The sequence below is a fragment of the Xiphophorus couchianus genome, chromosome 18 (genome assembly GCF_001444195.1).
Source record: "Xiphophorus couchianus chromosome 18, X_couchianus-1.0, whole genome shotgun sequence".
NCBI lineage: Eukaryota > Metazoa > Chordata > Actinopteri > Cyprinodontiformes > Poeciliidae > Xiphophorus > Xiphophorus couchianus.
This window is the reverse complement of record NC_040245.1, coordinates 8,115,963-8,129,025: the sequence shown is the minus strand read 5'-3', so window position 1 is coordinate 8,129,025 and position 13,063 is coordinate 8,115,963. Positions and strand designations below refer to the sequence as shown.

General features: G+C 39.6%; 1 protein-coding gene across 13 annotated transcripts in view; it reads left to right on the top strand.

Moving 5' to 3' along the window:
• frya (furry homolog a (Drosophila)) overlaps positions 1-13,063 on the top strand; it is a 56,379-nt gene that overhangs the window by 33,393 nt on the left and 9,923 nt on the right. For 9 of the 13 annotated variants that reach the window (XM_028045603.1, XM_028045601.1, XM_028045598.1 and 6 more), the window contains exons 21-45: positions 614-873; positions 955-1,147; positions 1,405-1,529; positions 1,991-2,048; positions 2,157-2,248; positions 2,380-2,552; positions 2,879-3,039; positions 3,212-3,322; positions 3,668-3,822; positions 3,990-4,092; positions 4,323-4,494; positions 5,364-5,620; positions 5,716-5,862; positions 5,957-6,125; positions 6,548-6,638; positions 6,743-6,825; positions 7,234-7,384; positions 7,519-7,622; positions 8,663-8,848; positions 9,359-9,557; positions 10,326-10,447; positions 10,535-10,722; positions 10,835-10,929; positions 11,017-11,597; positions 11,706-11,803. In XM_028045603.1, the coding sequence (XP_027901404.1) occupies positions 614-873; positions 955-1,147; positions 1,405-1,529; positions 1,991-2,048; positions 2,157-2,248; positions 2,380-2,552; positions 2,879-3,039; positions 3,212-3,322; positions 3,668-3,822; positions 3,990-4,092; positions 4,323-4,494; positions 5,364-5,620; positions 5,716-5,862; positions 5,957-6,125; positions 6,548-6,638; positions 6,743-6,825; positions 7,234-7,384; positions 7,519-7,622; positions 8,663-8,848; positions 9,359-9,557; positions 10,326-10,447; positions 10,535-10,722; positions 10,835-10,929; positions 11,017-11,597; positions 11,706-11,803 (4,074 nt within the window). The remainder of the gene's footprint in view (positions 1-613; positions 874-954; positions 1,148-1,404; positions 1,530-1,990; positions 2,049-2,156; positions 2,249-2,379; positions 2,553-2,878; positions 3,040-3,211; positions 3,323-3,667; positions 3,823-3,989; positions 4,093-4,322; positions 4,495-5,363; positions 5,621-5,715; positions 5,863-5,956; positions 6,126-6,547; positions 6,639-6,742; positions 6,826-7,233; positions 7,385-7,518; positions 7,623-8,662; positions 8,849-9,358; positions 9,558-10,325; positions 10,448-10,534; positions 10,723-10,834; positions 10,930-11,016; positions 11,598-11,705; positions 11,804-13,063) is intronic. The other 4 variants (XM_028045611.1, XM_028045607.1, XM_028045599.1 and 1 more) reach the window with 2 other exon arrangements.

Here is a 13,063-nt window from a genome sequence, read left to right as displayed (position 1 = left end):
TTAAACCTTCCTGTTTCTTGATAAAAGTCTTTCTCTCTCTCTCAGAGTCTGAATGTACCACTGGCTTGTTGTTATAGAAGTTCTTACATCTCTGTGGTTCTTTGCATGCACTTTTAAACATCTCATTTATTGCACAAAAAGGGGAGTTATGGTGTGAGTCTTTACTCTGAAATGATTTCAACATGGAAGAACCTGATCAGAATTTACTGGGAACAGATATTTTAGTCATGGACAAAAAAAACAATCAATTTTAAATCATTCAATCCCAGTCCCCTATTGATTTCTCAGTGTATTTACAACAAATATGAATTTCACATTGCATCGATATTAAAATAACCTGTTTACATTGTAAATTAATACATATTGGAAGTTGAGTATGAAAATCTAGTTCTTTGAAACCAAATATACATTTAAAAACACTTAAATCATTTATCTGTATCAACCAGTATGTTTTTGTTGGACGTACAAACCAAACACCTGGAATTAATCAACAGTCCAGTAGCTGTTGCTTAACTCAGTCGCCTCCACTTCATCACCAATGCATTCTTGTTTCAAATCTGTTTTGCTCACCACCCCTGACCTTTGCCCCTGCTGTTTCACTGGTTTGTTGCAGGCTGCGCTGCCAGCTGGCCACCACGTGGATCTTCAGTGGCTTGTGGAGTGGAATGCGGCACTTGTCAACAGTCAGTATGACATCATGAGCCCCTCGCACGTGTGGCTCTTTGCCCAGTCTGTGAAGGACCCCTGGGTGCTGTGTGTGTTCTGCCTCCTTCGTCAGGACAACCTTCCAAAGTTCTGTCCCACAGCTCTCAGCTATGCCTGGCCCTACGCCTTCACTCGACTACAGATGCTCATGCCCCTGGTGGACCCGAAGTAAGTGTCCTCAGAGTCGACTGTAAATTCACAAAGTACATGTTTTTAAATATATTCCTAACAGTGTCATGGTCTTACCAGCAGTCCAGTAAATGCAAAGAAGAATGGCACATCTGGTAGTGGGGAGAGCTACGTAACATTATGGAGAAATTACCTGATCCTTTGCTTTGGGGTGGCCAAGCCCAGTATCATGAGCCCAGGCCATCTGAGAGCGTCGACACCTGAGATCACAACTTCCACACCTGATAGCACCATCAGTCATGATAACAAGGTAGTTGTATCTTCATCATTGTGCCTTAATAATTCCCTCAGAGCCCAGAGTCCAAAGGATCAGGTGTTTACACCGAGCCTGTTGACATTCACACTCAGTGCATTGAATTACACAGCAGTTATTTCACATGAGTGAAACAGGAAACCAGTGTATTCTTAACTGTATTTTTATCTCAGTGTAGCTCCGACTAATTAGTGCTGCTCAAGCTGCACGAGTGATTTTATTTGTGTGACCGAACAATGTCTGTTTTGTTGTTTCAGGTTATTGGAAGCCCATCTGTGGCTTGGCTTCTAAAGCAACTGGTCCCACTGATGAGAACAGAGAGCATCGAGTTGACAGAGTCATTAGTTCTTGGATTTGGACGGACTAATTTATTGGTATTCAGGTAGATCTATGTTTGACATTTTTTCTGAACAATTGCAACCATAAATGTACACAAACATTTATGGTTTTGTACATGAATGTACAAAACCATTGTACATTTATGGTTAAATTTTGGGGCACTAAATGACTTTTTGTCCCATCCTTAATTTTATCATGAGCTTTAGTGCCTCATGATAATTGAATGACATAGATTTTTTTTGTTCTTTTTGTGGTGCTGCAGGGTTATGACTAAACTGATTAAATGGAATGTAGGTCCACTTTTTAATTAAAATCTTCGCTGACCTAAATTTTTGTATGGATTTATTAATGTGGAGACAAACACAGGATTATACTTGAATGAGGCCTCATAACCTTTTAAATTTCTATTCACATTGTTTGCTAGAGCTCATGTTCTGTTGCTCAAATCCCTTTCAGAGAAAAAACTAAAAATAGATTGTTAATGATTGCACTTTCTGCACACAGAGAGCTTGTGGAGGAGTTACATCCCCTCATGAAAGAGGCATTAGAAAGAAGACCTGAGGTTTGTTGCTTATGATGCTCAACACATGTGTTCATGTTCCTCACCAGAAAGCTTTTTTGTTTCAAAGAATCATCGCTGTTTAAGTTATGTATACATGATTGTTGGCAGAACAAGAAGCGCCGTGAGCGGCGGGACCTGCTGCGATTGCAGTTGCTTCGGATCTTTGAGCTTTTGGCTGATGCTGGTGTTATCAGTGACAGGTTAGTGTGGCTACAGCTGAAACTTGTTTTTGAAATAGAGTTACATTTACAAGAACTAAAGAGAAATAAAATTAAATGAGTTGAAATTTGGTTTCATTGAGCATGTACCTGTTCTTTCTGTCATCCTGCAGTACAAATGGTGCTCTGGAACGTGACACCCTTGCCCTTGGTGCTTTGTTCCTGGAATATGTTGATTTAACCCGGATGCTTCTTGAAGCTGAAAATGACAAAGAGGCCGAGATCCTCAAGGACATCCGAGCTCACTTTAGTGCAATGGTGGCCAACTTCATCCAATGTGTACCAGGTACCCCTGAACCTTCTTGGAAACTACCCCTTTACAAAAGGGCCAAAAGTATGTTTAGCACTGTACTTGACTTGGTGTGTCTGCTGGGAGTATGTCCAAAAATAGTTCAGCTTAAAGACAGAAGACGCAAAAGCAGGTGATGACTCATGGGTTGCCTGGTATTTAAGTCTCCAAAGGCCTGCTAATGGCTTGTTGAAGCATGTTGATATTTTGCTTTTATGCAAAGTCCTTCTGCAGCAGTTTATTATGATGCCTGGATAGGTTCCCTGACACTGCACTTTCTTAATGCCTTTACCTACAACAACTTGTTTTCTTTTTCTCCCTAGTGCACCAAAGGAGATTCCTGTTTCCACAGCAGAGCCTTCGGCATCACCTCTTTATCCTGTTCAGCCAATGGGCAGGTCCCTTCAGCATCATGTTCACCCCCCTGGACCGATACAGTGACAGGAATCATCAAATAACAAGATATCAGTATTGTGCTCTAAAGGTAAAAAGTGTCTGAAATATCATCCTGTTTTGTCTGCTGTTGAGCTCAATAACTATTTAACATTCAATAAAGAAAAATAATTTTAAAAGTAATTATTGTGACAATTTGAGATCGGAAAAGTCAGGACGATTAAAAGTTAAGCAGCTTGTCATGATTGTGTTTATTTCTCCAGGCCATGTCTGCTGTGCTGTGCTGTGGTCCTGTCTTCGATAATGTTGGTCTTTCTCAAGATGGATACCTCTATAAGTGGCTGGATAATATACTGGCCTGCCAGGATCAGCGGGTCTGTAGCCAATGCTTTACCACTGTGGTGCATTTAAACAAAGAGCAGACTGACCTGATGGCATGCTGTAGCTTGCTTTTTAAAAGGCCAGCTCTGCTTATTGCCAACTCCTTACAGGAATCTTGGGAAGAAGCAAATTGTTCTTTTGCTTGTCTGATGTTGTATCTATGAAGTTTAGACAATGAGCAAAACCTTTTGTGTGTTTATTTTCTCCACACATTTCTTCATAAATTGTGCTACGTAGCTTGAGCAAAAGGTTAGCAAGAGATCTTGCTAGTCTAAACAAAGAAAATCAGATAATTCTGTAAATCATGTAAATCAGTCTTCTGTCTGCCTTGTGCTCAGGTCCATCAGCTTGGTTGTGAAGTTGTCATCTTGCTTTTGGAGCTAAATGCCGACCAGGTCAACCTGTTCAACTGGGCCGTGGATCGGTGCTACACTGGTTCCCACCAGCTCGCCTCTGGTTGCTTTAAAGCCATTGCTGCAGTCTTTTCCAGCAGGTATAAACAATCTTAAGCTCTCGACTGTTTAGATAAACTTTTTCGATTCTTAAGCTCTCGACTGCTTAGATCGACTGTTTCGATTCTACGGGATCAAAATAATTGAAAACAAAAAATATTTTCTTTACAATTATTACTTTTTTGTCTCTTCCCTTTTTCTTTGCCAGTAAAAACTACCCATGTGACATTGTTACACTGCTGAATCTTGTGCTGTTTAAAACATCTAGCACCAACAGAGAACTCTATGAGATTTCAATGCAGCTAATGCAGGTAAGAAAAAACAAAATTACTTGTTAAATTTCCACTTTTCACAGAAAAAATTATTATTCTATTCATTTTGCGACAATAGTCAATGTTTTGAATCGTTTTGAGGTTGTTTCTACAACTGTTATTTTTGTGGAACAAGTCAAACTACAAATAATTGCTAGTAATCTAAAACACTTGCCTAAAAATAAAGAAAATTATGTATAACACCCTTCTTGGTTTTTTATTTCAAACAGATACTTGAAGACAAGTTATTCATGTACTCTAAGAAGACGGCAGAGCTGAAACCAAGCAACATTCTGTATGGCACCCATGGTCCATTGCCTCCTCTTTACAGTGTCTCACTCCCACAACTCTCTACTCAGCTAGCCAGGATGTACCCAGAACTCACGCTCCCCTTGTTTTCAGGTAAGTGGTGTTGTATTTGGAGGTTATATAGGTAACTAATAATGATGATGATGATATATAAATGCCTTTAAAGAGTAGAGTTAGCTTACTCTATGGTCACAAAATAAAATAATTAAGCACAAAATAAATAAATCAAGAGGGCAATCAGAAGTTAGACAAGAGAGAGCTGTAGGGTGTGTTGGTGATTTTGTACCAATTAGGAGAACCCCTGTTTTATTTAACAATTTTACAGTAAACAACATTTTACCTGAGACAGACATATTAACAAGCAGGCAGGATTTAGGTTAGACGAAATAGTGTTTGGTTTCATTATTTCAATGAAAATACATCAAATTATTACAACATATTGCCTAGACGATTGATGAAAAAAAGTGGGCAGAGTACACACCCTTGAGGAACACCAGTAATGATTGGAAATGATTTATGTTGCCAAAGCAATAAGATTTAAGCCAGTTGTAGGGTTGGCAGTAATAACAGTGGGAGATAATCTTCACTCGAGGATGTTATTGGAGATAGTGTCCTCTGCAGCAGTAAAGTCAAAAAGATGAGAATGATTAATGACTCTGCTAGGAAGATGTTGATGGAGATCTGACATGGGGCTGCATGTCTGCAAAATGGGAGTGGAAGCCAGACTGAAACTGTTCAGAGAAATGCTGGACATGTCTCTGAATACTTGGTGCTTGACAAGTTTGTGTGAATCAGAGAGAATTATGAGGGGAAAAAAGGCTTCTTTACTGTTTAAATGGACAACTTCACAGATTAACATTATGGTGAAATCAAGAATATTTCATCTTCATTTGTCCAAGTACAAATACTGCAGTTTCTAACGATGTTATGCGGATGTTTTTGTTGGCGTTCTTTGCTTACAGAGGTCAGCCAGAGGTTCCCCACCACTCATTCCAATGGCAGGCAGATCATGCTATCCTACCTCCTTCCCTGGCTTGGTAACATTGAACTAGTGGACAGCGGCTTGCTGCTCCCAGTCTTTGCACCATCAAACCCCAGCTGCGAGTCTTCCTGTCAGCTGACCACTACAGATTCATTACACTCATTAAAAGGCACAGGCTGGGGATCGTTACAAGCCACGTCTATGGTTCTCAATAACCTCATGTTCATGACAGCCAAGGTAAAATGTTGTTGCGATGTATAATATCAAGGTACGATGGTAAACTATATAACTGAAATGAATACAGCTTTGTGTTTTTTTAATCTCTGTCTTAGTATGGAGATGATTTACCTGGACCAGAGATGGAAAATGTCTGGAATGCTTTAGTGAGCAATGAGAAATGGAGCAACAATCTGAGAACCACTCTGCAGTTCATTATCAGCCTGTGTGGTGTCAGCAGTGAGACCACCCTTCTCCCATATGTAAGACATTCAGGCCTGCTAGAAAATGTCAGAAAAATGTCTTCCTTTAACTTCACAATTTCTCTGAAGAATTGCTCCTTCTTTATTTATCCAGATCAAAAAGGTGGTCATCTACCTTTGCCGAAACAACACAATGCAAACCATGGAGGAGTTGTTATTTGAGCTGCAACAAACGGATCCCGTCAACCCTGTGGTGCAACACTGTGACAGCCCTCCTTTCTATCGTTTCACTGCCACAAGCAAAGCTTCTGTGGTGGCTTCAGGTCATTTTCTTTATTCTTCCAATTTTTTAAATCCCTCTACATGTTAAGTTTTAATGTAAATTGGTGCTTTATAAACAGACTAAGCTGAACTGCCATAACCTGGATATGGATACATTTAAATTTTTGAATGTTTTTCCAGGGTAATTTTTAAAGGTTTATCTATGAGATCTATAAGGATTACATATAATGTAAAAAATATATATGCATGCTATCATATCACTTCATTGAATCTACACTAACTGAAATTGGTTTTACTTTCTGATGGGAAAATTCTAGGACATGTTTAATTGCCTTAGTGGAGCTATTTTGTGGCCAGTCATTGAAAACTGCTTGCTTTGGACAGATTCCCAGTGTTAAATGCGTGGTAGCTGTAATTCCTTTAACATGTTATATAACATGTCCACTTATGGTTCTTTCTTCAGGAACCACATCAAGCAGCAACACTGTTATAGCTTGCCAAGATAACTTTCCCGACACAGATGACATCAAGACCATGAAGGAGAACGAGGAGAGGTAAAGTGTCCACTGATGACGTAAATCATGTTATCAGAGATAATTACGGCCTTGGAGGACATTTATTGGTATCTTTATAGATATATATGTCTTTCTGGTCTCAGGCTTGGTCATATAATGAGAGCACACAGCCGACTGGAGTCACGTTACAGCAACAGTTCAGGAGGATCTTACGATGAAGAGAAAAGTATGTGTTACATTGTGTTAAAAACTTGAATTAATTATGTCTTTGTTATTTTTGTTTGGTGAGAAACACAATTTGGCCTAAAGAGCAAGAACGAAGCCAGCATGGAGCCACTGAGGATGGATGAGCAATGTGTAGAAGGCCTCGGGCTTCTGTGACTCTCTGCAATAAAATTCAAGTAGCCAAGCCCAGGTTCTCTGCACTGTGGTTTCTGTCCCAAAACAACCTAGTGTGACTAAACTTGGTCTAATATAAATAAAAAGAAATAACAAAAAACAAAAAAAAAAAAATGCAGCGAATTCTTACCAGATATGGTGACATTGATATTATATGTATTGTTACCTATACAAATGTTTGTAGAATTATATTAAACATGAATGAATGCTAAATTAATATCCTATGACCACTTAGATGAACCTCTGCCGCCCTATGTGGATTGGCTGACGTTTGTTATTGAAACAAACAAACCCCACCCGCTCCCCATGCCACTTAATGGAGGATGCTGGGCTCCACTGGTGGACTTTTTACCAGAAACCATCACTCCCAGAGGACCACTGCACAGGTTACAAGATCAAAATATATTTAATGTTTAAACAGTTTGCTGAGGTTTCTTTTGAAGCTGTAGAACTGTACAATTGGTGACAGATGTGAAATAGATTATGTAACATGTTTCCTTATATTTTGTGATTACTTTAGGTGTAATATTGCAGTAATCTTCATGACCGAGCTGGTGGTGGATCATGGTGTGAGAGAGGACTGGACGTTGCACCTTCCTTTAATCCTACATGCTCTGTTTTTGGGTAAAGACTCTATACTATTGTGTTTTTTTAATTACTTATACGTGTCAATCTGGGATAATTTTCTTTTTTGTAGAAACACTAGAGTGTCATGCAATATATCAACATCCTTCACCTTTTTCATATTTTGTCACATCACAATGACAAACACAACATAATTCATTTCACTGTATGTCTGAAAGGGCCAATGCAGCGTAGGACCTAAGTTTGAAGTGAATGGAAAAGGATCCATGTTTTTTTAATTAACTATATAAGAAAATCTGAAAAGCGAGCCATGGTTTTGTATTCAGCACCCCTGAGTACTTGTTTCTGCAAATACCTTTCACAGTAGTTTCATCTCCAAGTCTATTTGGGTGTGTCTGAAACCTTATTTCTTTCATTTTTTCCAAAATAGCTCAAGCTCAGCCAGATTGGATGGAGGGTGTCATTAATCATTCAAAGGAGATGTGCAGTGTTAGTTTTCTTCCACCAGCAGCATTTTGTGTGAAGGCAAAAAAGTTATCTTGTTGTCCACAATATCTTTTTTCACATGTTTGCTGTATCACTTCATGGCTTGTACCCAACTTCAAGCATATCGTTTTATATTTTATCCATTTTTTCTGTGGATTCTGTAGCTCATCTAAAGTCATCATAGGCCTCTCTGCTTCTCTGATAAAGACTTCCCTTGCCTGCACAATCAGTTTAGATGGATTACAATCTATTATAAGGTTTCAAGTCATGACTTGATCTTTCAATTTGCAGAGGATTGACTGAACAGTGCTCTGTAAATAGTTTATTAATTTAAACCTTGTTTTGCTCTTCTCCATAACCACATCCCCTAACTGCCTGGGGTGTACTTTATATTTGTTCACTAATGTATTACACCAAGCTTTGGAGGCCTGCACAACTTTGTGTTGGTCTGCCACATAAAGTCCTATTAAAAGACTTTGTTGTTTATGTCTGTAATGTGATAATATGTGTGAAAGTTCACCTGTTTTGAATGCTTTTGTGAGATGGTGTCAAACAGTGCGGCAGCTCATCTGATCTTTGTGTTTGCTTTATAGGCATGGATCACTATCGCCCCGAGGTTTTTGAGCACAGCAAACGTCTGCTCCTTCACCTGTTCATCGTCTTGTTCTGTAACAACAACTTTCAGACCGTTGCATCAGTTTTACTGCAGACGCGGGAAGTCAATGTCCTCAAGACCCTCACGTGCACATCCAGCCTTCAGATGGAATATTCACCTGCAGGTAGTCATGTTTGCCAGCTATCAGAGCTGTTCTCACTCTCCTGGAAGGCTGAATTAGCACACCTCTTCATTTGTCATGTGGCTTTTCTGTCTGGCTATTATAAACTTGAAAGTCAGAAGGGGATGGCTTGCATTCCTCGAAGACAATAGATAAGTTTCTTATCTTGGGGAGAAACTATTTGGACACTGTGCCAAAAGCAATACTGAGTACCGAGGACATCAAAGGTCTTGATTAAAGCATTCCATTCTGCTATTTTTATCCTCCAGTCTAAATTGGGGCCATCTGTTCAAACTTCAATTGGTTCAACTGCTAATCATTTTTCTTGAAAATTGTCTAGACGTTACGTACTGACAGGTTGTATATTGCAAAGGAGCTTTGTTTAATTTATTCTCCAGATTTTTTGCAAAATAACAATGCATTTGTTTTAAATATTGCCGTTAGGTGATCCGAGGTAGACGCTGCTCAAATGGGGCAAACTATTAAATACTTGATCCTTTGTTATGTGTTTAGGTGGCTGTGACTTCCTGCGGGAGTGCCAGGCATCTCCGGTGCCAGACTCTGGGCTGAGCTCTTCCTCCACATCGTCCAGTTTGAGTCTGGGGGGCAGCAGCAGCAACCTGCCGGAGATCACACAGGAGATGGAGGAGTTTGTGAGCTCCTGCAAAATGAATGAGAAGAGCAATAAGCTCATTGAGTTTTTGATAACAAGGTAACCATATTGATGTAGTATTGGGTTTTGTAATTTAGTCACTAACTGTGTATTACAGCAAAAGTGTGGTGAAATAATGCCTAGAAATGACTTTGATATCCTGCAGGATGTTCCTGGACGTAGGTCTCCACCTAGTGGTAGTGCTTTTGTATTTCAATTTGTTTTGCATGTGTAAATTGAATGTAACATTTCAGGCCTGAAAATTAAAATAACAATAACAACAGCTGAAATAACAATTATTGAATATTCACAAGAATCAGAACTTTATAGAAACACTTTATGCTTAAATTTTCTTTAAAGTTTTATAACTTTGACTTCAGATAAAAATATGTACATGCACAACCTTTTACTACCCACTTGCCTTGACACAATTATTTTGTTATTGTGAAGAATAAATTACATGTTTTTTGAAGGGTAACAAAATAGAAAATAGTTGATCCTTAAAATGTGTAGAACTGTATCCTGGCAGATATTCAAGACTAAGCTTTACATGTCCAATTTGTATGATTTACAAATCCTTTATCTGAAGAAATCAGACCACTTTTTAATTTCATAAAAACATTGAGTCATTACAAAGACAAAGACATTTAAAAGTTGACTTCTTTTTATTTTTAATTTTACCTAGGAACGAATTTTAATTATTTTGGCTGGTGTGGCAACAATTTTGAATAATAATGTTTTAGAAGAATAACCTTCCAGCAGAACTACCTTTAAAAAGAGGTTATAATGTGGGTTTATTGTAACAAAACAACATCTTGTTTTTTTAAGACCATATGGACCATTGTGGTGTCATGAAGACATTTCACCAAAGAACCAAGTCTCTAAAAGCACAGCACAACTGACAAACTTTCTGCGGCATGTTGTATCTGTTTTTAAGGAGTCCAAGTCAGGTAACTGGAGTGATCATATTGAGTATTAATCATTTCCCATGCAGTTACAGGAGTTGATTTACTCTTCATGTTCTCTCTTCTGATCAGATTACTTTTTGGAGCAGCAGCTCAGCGAAGTGGCGCTGCAGACGGCTCTGTGTAGCTCATCTCGGCACTATGCCGGCCGCTCCTTTCAGGTGTTTAGAGCTCTTCGTCAGCCCATTTCTGCCCACGCTGTGTCTGACCTGCTGTCGAGGCTTGTGGAAGTCATCGGTGAACACGGCGAAGAAGTCCAAGTAAGTATGTGAATCAACAGTATGTGGTAAGGTGTTATATTTATACTTTAAAATACACTAAAAAAGACTCTGGAAAAGGTCTTCAGAACTGATTTGTGTATGTTCCTCTCAGGGCTACGTTATGGAGGTATTACTAACTCTGGAATCTGTTGTGGATAACTTGGCGGAATGCCTGAAAAACAATGATCTCATGGTTTTCTTTACGAGGTTTGTGCTTCCTCTGTGCAGATTTGTTTCCAACTGGTGTTCTGTTAAGTATCCACTCAGTTTATTGCACTGTTTGTTGAATTACAGAGCATCCTCTCCAGATTTCCTTACCAGTTTTAAACAGCTGTCAAACAGAAAGAGCACAGGGCAGCTCAGCCTGAGGAGAGAAGAACGGAGCAGACATCAGAGGAGCTCTTCTGTCCCCAAAAAATTCGGAGAAGCTGACAGGTGTTCAGATCCTCCTCGCAGTGCCACACTGGACCGCTACCAAGCCTGCGAACAACAGGTTCTGTTAGCCAGGATGCGAAGCTCGTCTTCACCGAAAGACAACACCACTGACCCAATGAGCATAAACCACCCCAGCAACCTGCTGGCCACCGTCTTCTGGGTGGCAGTGTCGCTGATGGAGTCAGACTTTGAGTTTGAGTATCAGATGTCGCTAAGGCTGCTGAATAAGCTGCTGACCAACATGTCGCTGGACAAGCAGGAGAACCGGGAGAAGCTGGAGAAGCTCCAGAGCCAGCTGAAGTGGAGCAGTTTCACTGGACTCCAGCAGCTACTGTTAAAGGGCTTCACATCCACTTCCACCACGGATCTCACGCTACAACTCTTCTGTCAACTCACACCTGTGTCCAGAGTGCCTGTAGTGGATACATCACAAGCCATAGGTGAAAAGGGAACTCAGTAGATAATTTTAAGATTTTTGAAAGTACTTGCAAGTGATATTTACTTTTTTTAGCAAGTGTAAAATGACGTTTCTTTGCTCTATTTGTCAGGTTTTCCCTTGAACGTTCTCTGCTTGCTTCCACATCTCGTGCAGAACTTTGATGCCCCATCACCTTTTTGTCAAGACGTTGCTGAGAAGATAGCTCAGGTTTGGACTTGTTGATGTTTTTCCTCACATTACAGAAGTTTACGTTCATTCATCATCAGCATGAATGTTACTTTTATTTTCAGCATTTAATTGTGCATTTTTACCTTTTTTTTTTAGCAACGAATGATTATACAACAAACAACTTCAGTGACTTGTAAAAACAATAATGTACCAACTTAAATGTCCTATCGATCTTCTCTAAACCATACGATCAAACTATGCATATGGACTCAAATACAAAAACACACTTTCACTAATATTTAGTTTAATTTCTTAAACATGTTGCACATTAGTCAGATGCTTTTCGGCTCATTACCTATCAGAAATATTGAAGCTTATTTGAATCAGATTGCTTTTAAACTCAGTCTTAAAATTTTAAATTGGGTTGACGTAGAGGCCATTCCACAACTTTAATGACAGCCTGCTTTATCTGTTCCAAAACTACTTAGATGTGTGTTTGGGATGATCGCCTTTTTGGAACTCCCAATTTCAATGACCTAACACCGAATTAAAAGTGAAGCTGAAAATTTAAAAAGTATTCCTCCGTTATTATGTCATCAATTCAGTGCAGTACACATTAAAACTGGGTCTGAAGGAAACGTAATAGGCTAAAATGAAGCCTTGGGAATGGCTATGACCTCCATCCTATTGGAAATGTGTTAACAATGGTTAAAAACTGAGTAAATGTCAGAAATGAACTTTTTAAAGTGAGCATTACCGTCTGCAATGAGAAGACTCATCAAGTATAATTTTTTTTTCTGTTTATTATTCATGGCTACAAAAAGAAAAGGGTTTCCCTGCAACGTTCCAAGGGACATTCATTTAGGATTAAATATTATTAGTATTATATATATTTGAGCCTTTATGCATATTTTTGCGTGTGTATAAAATCCATCCATCCATCCATCCATTTTCTGTTCACCCTTGTCCCTAATGGGGTCGGGAGGGTTGCTGGTGCCCATCTCCAGCTACGGTCCGGGCGAGAGGCGGGGTACACCCTGGACAGGTCGCCAGTCTGTCGCAGGGCAACACAGAGACATACAGGACAAACAACCATGCACACACACACTCACACCTAGGGAGAATTTAGAGAAACCAATTGATTGTGGGAGGAAGCCGGAGTACCCGGAGAGAACCCACGCATGCACAGGGAGAACATGCAAACACCATGCAGAAAGACCCCGGCCGGGAATCGAACCCAGGACCTTCTTGCTGCAAGGCAACAGTGCTACCAACTGCGCCACTGTGCAGCCCTATAAA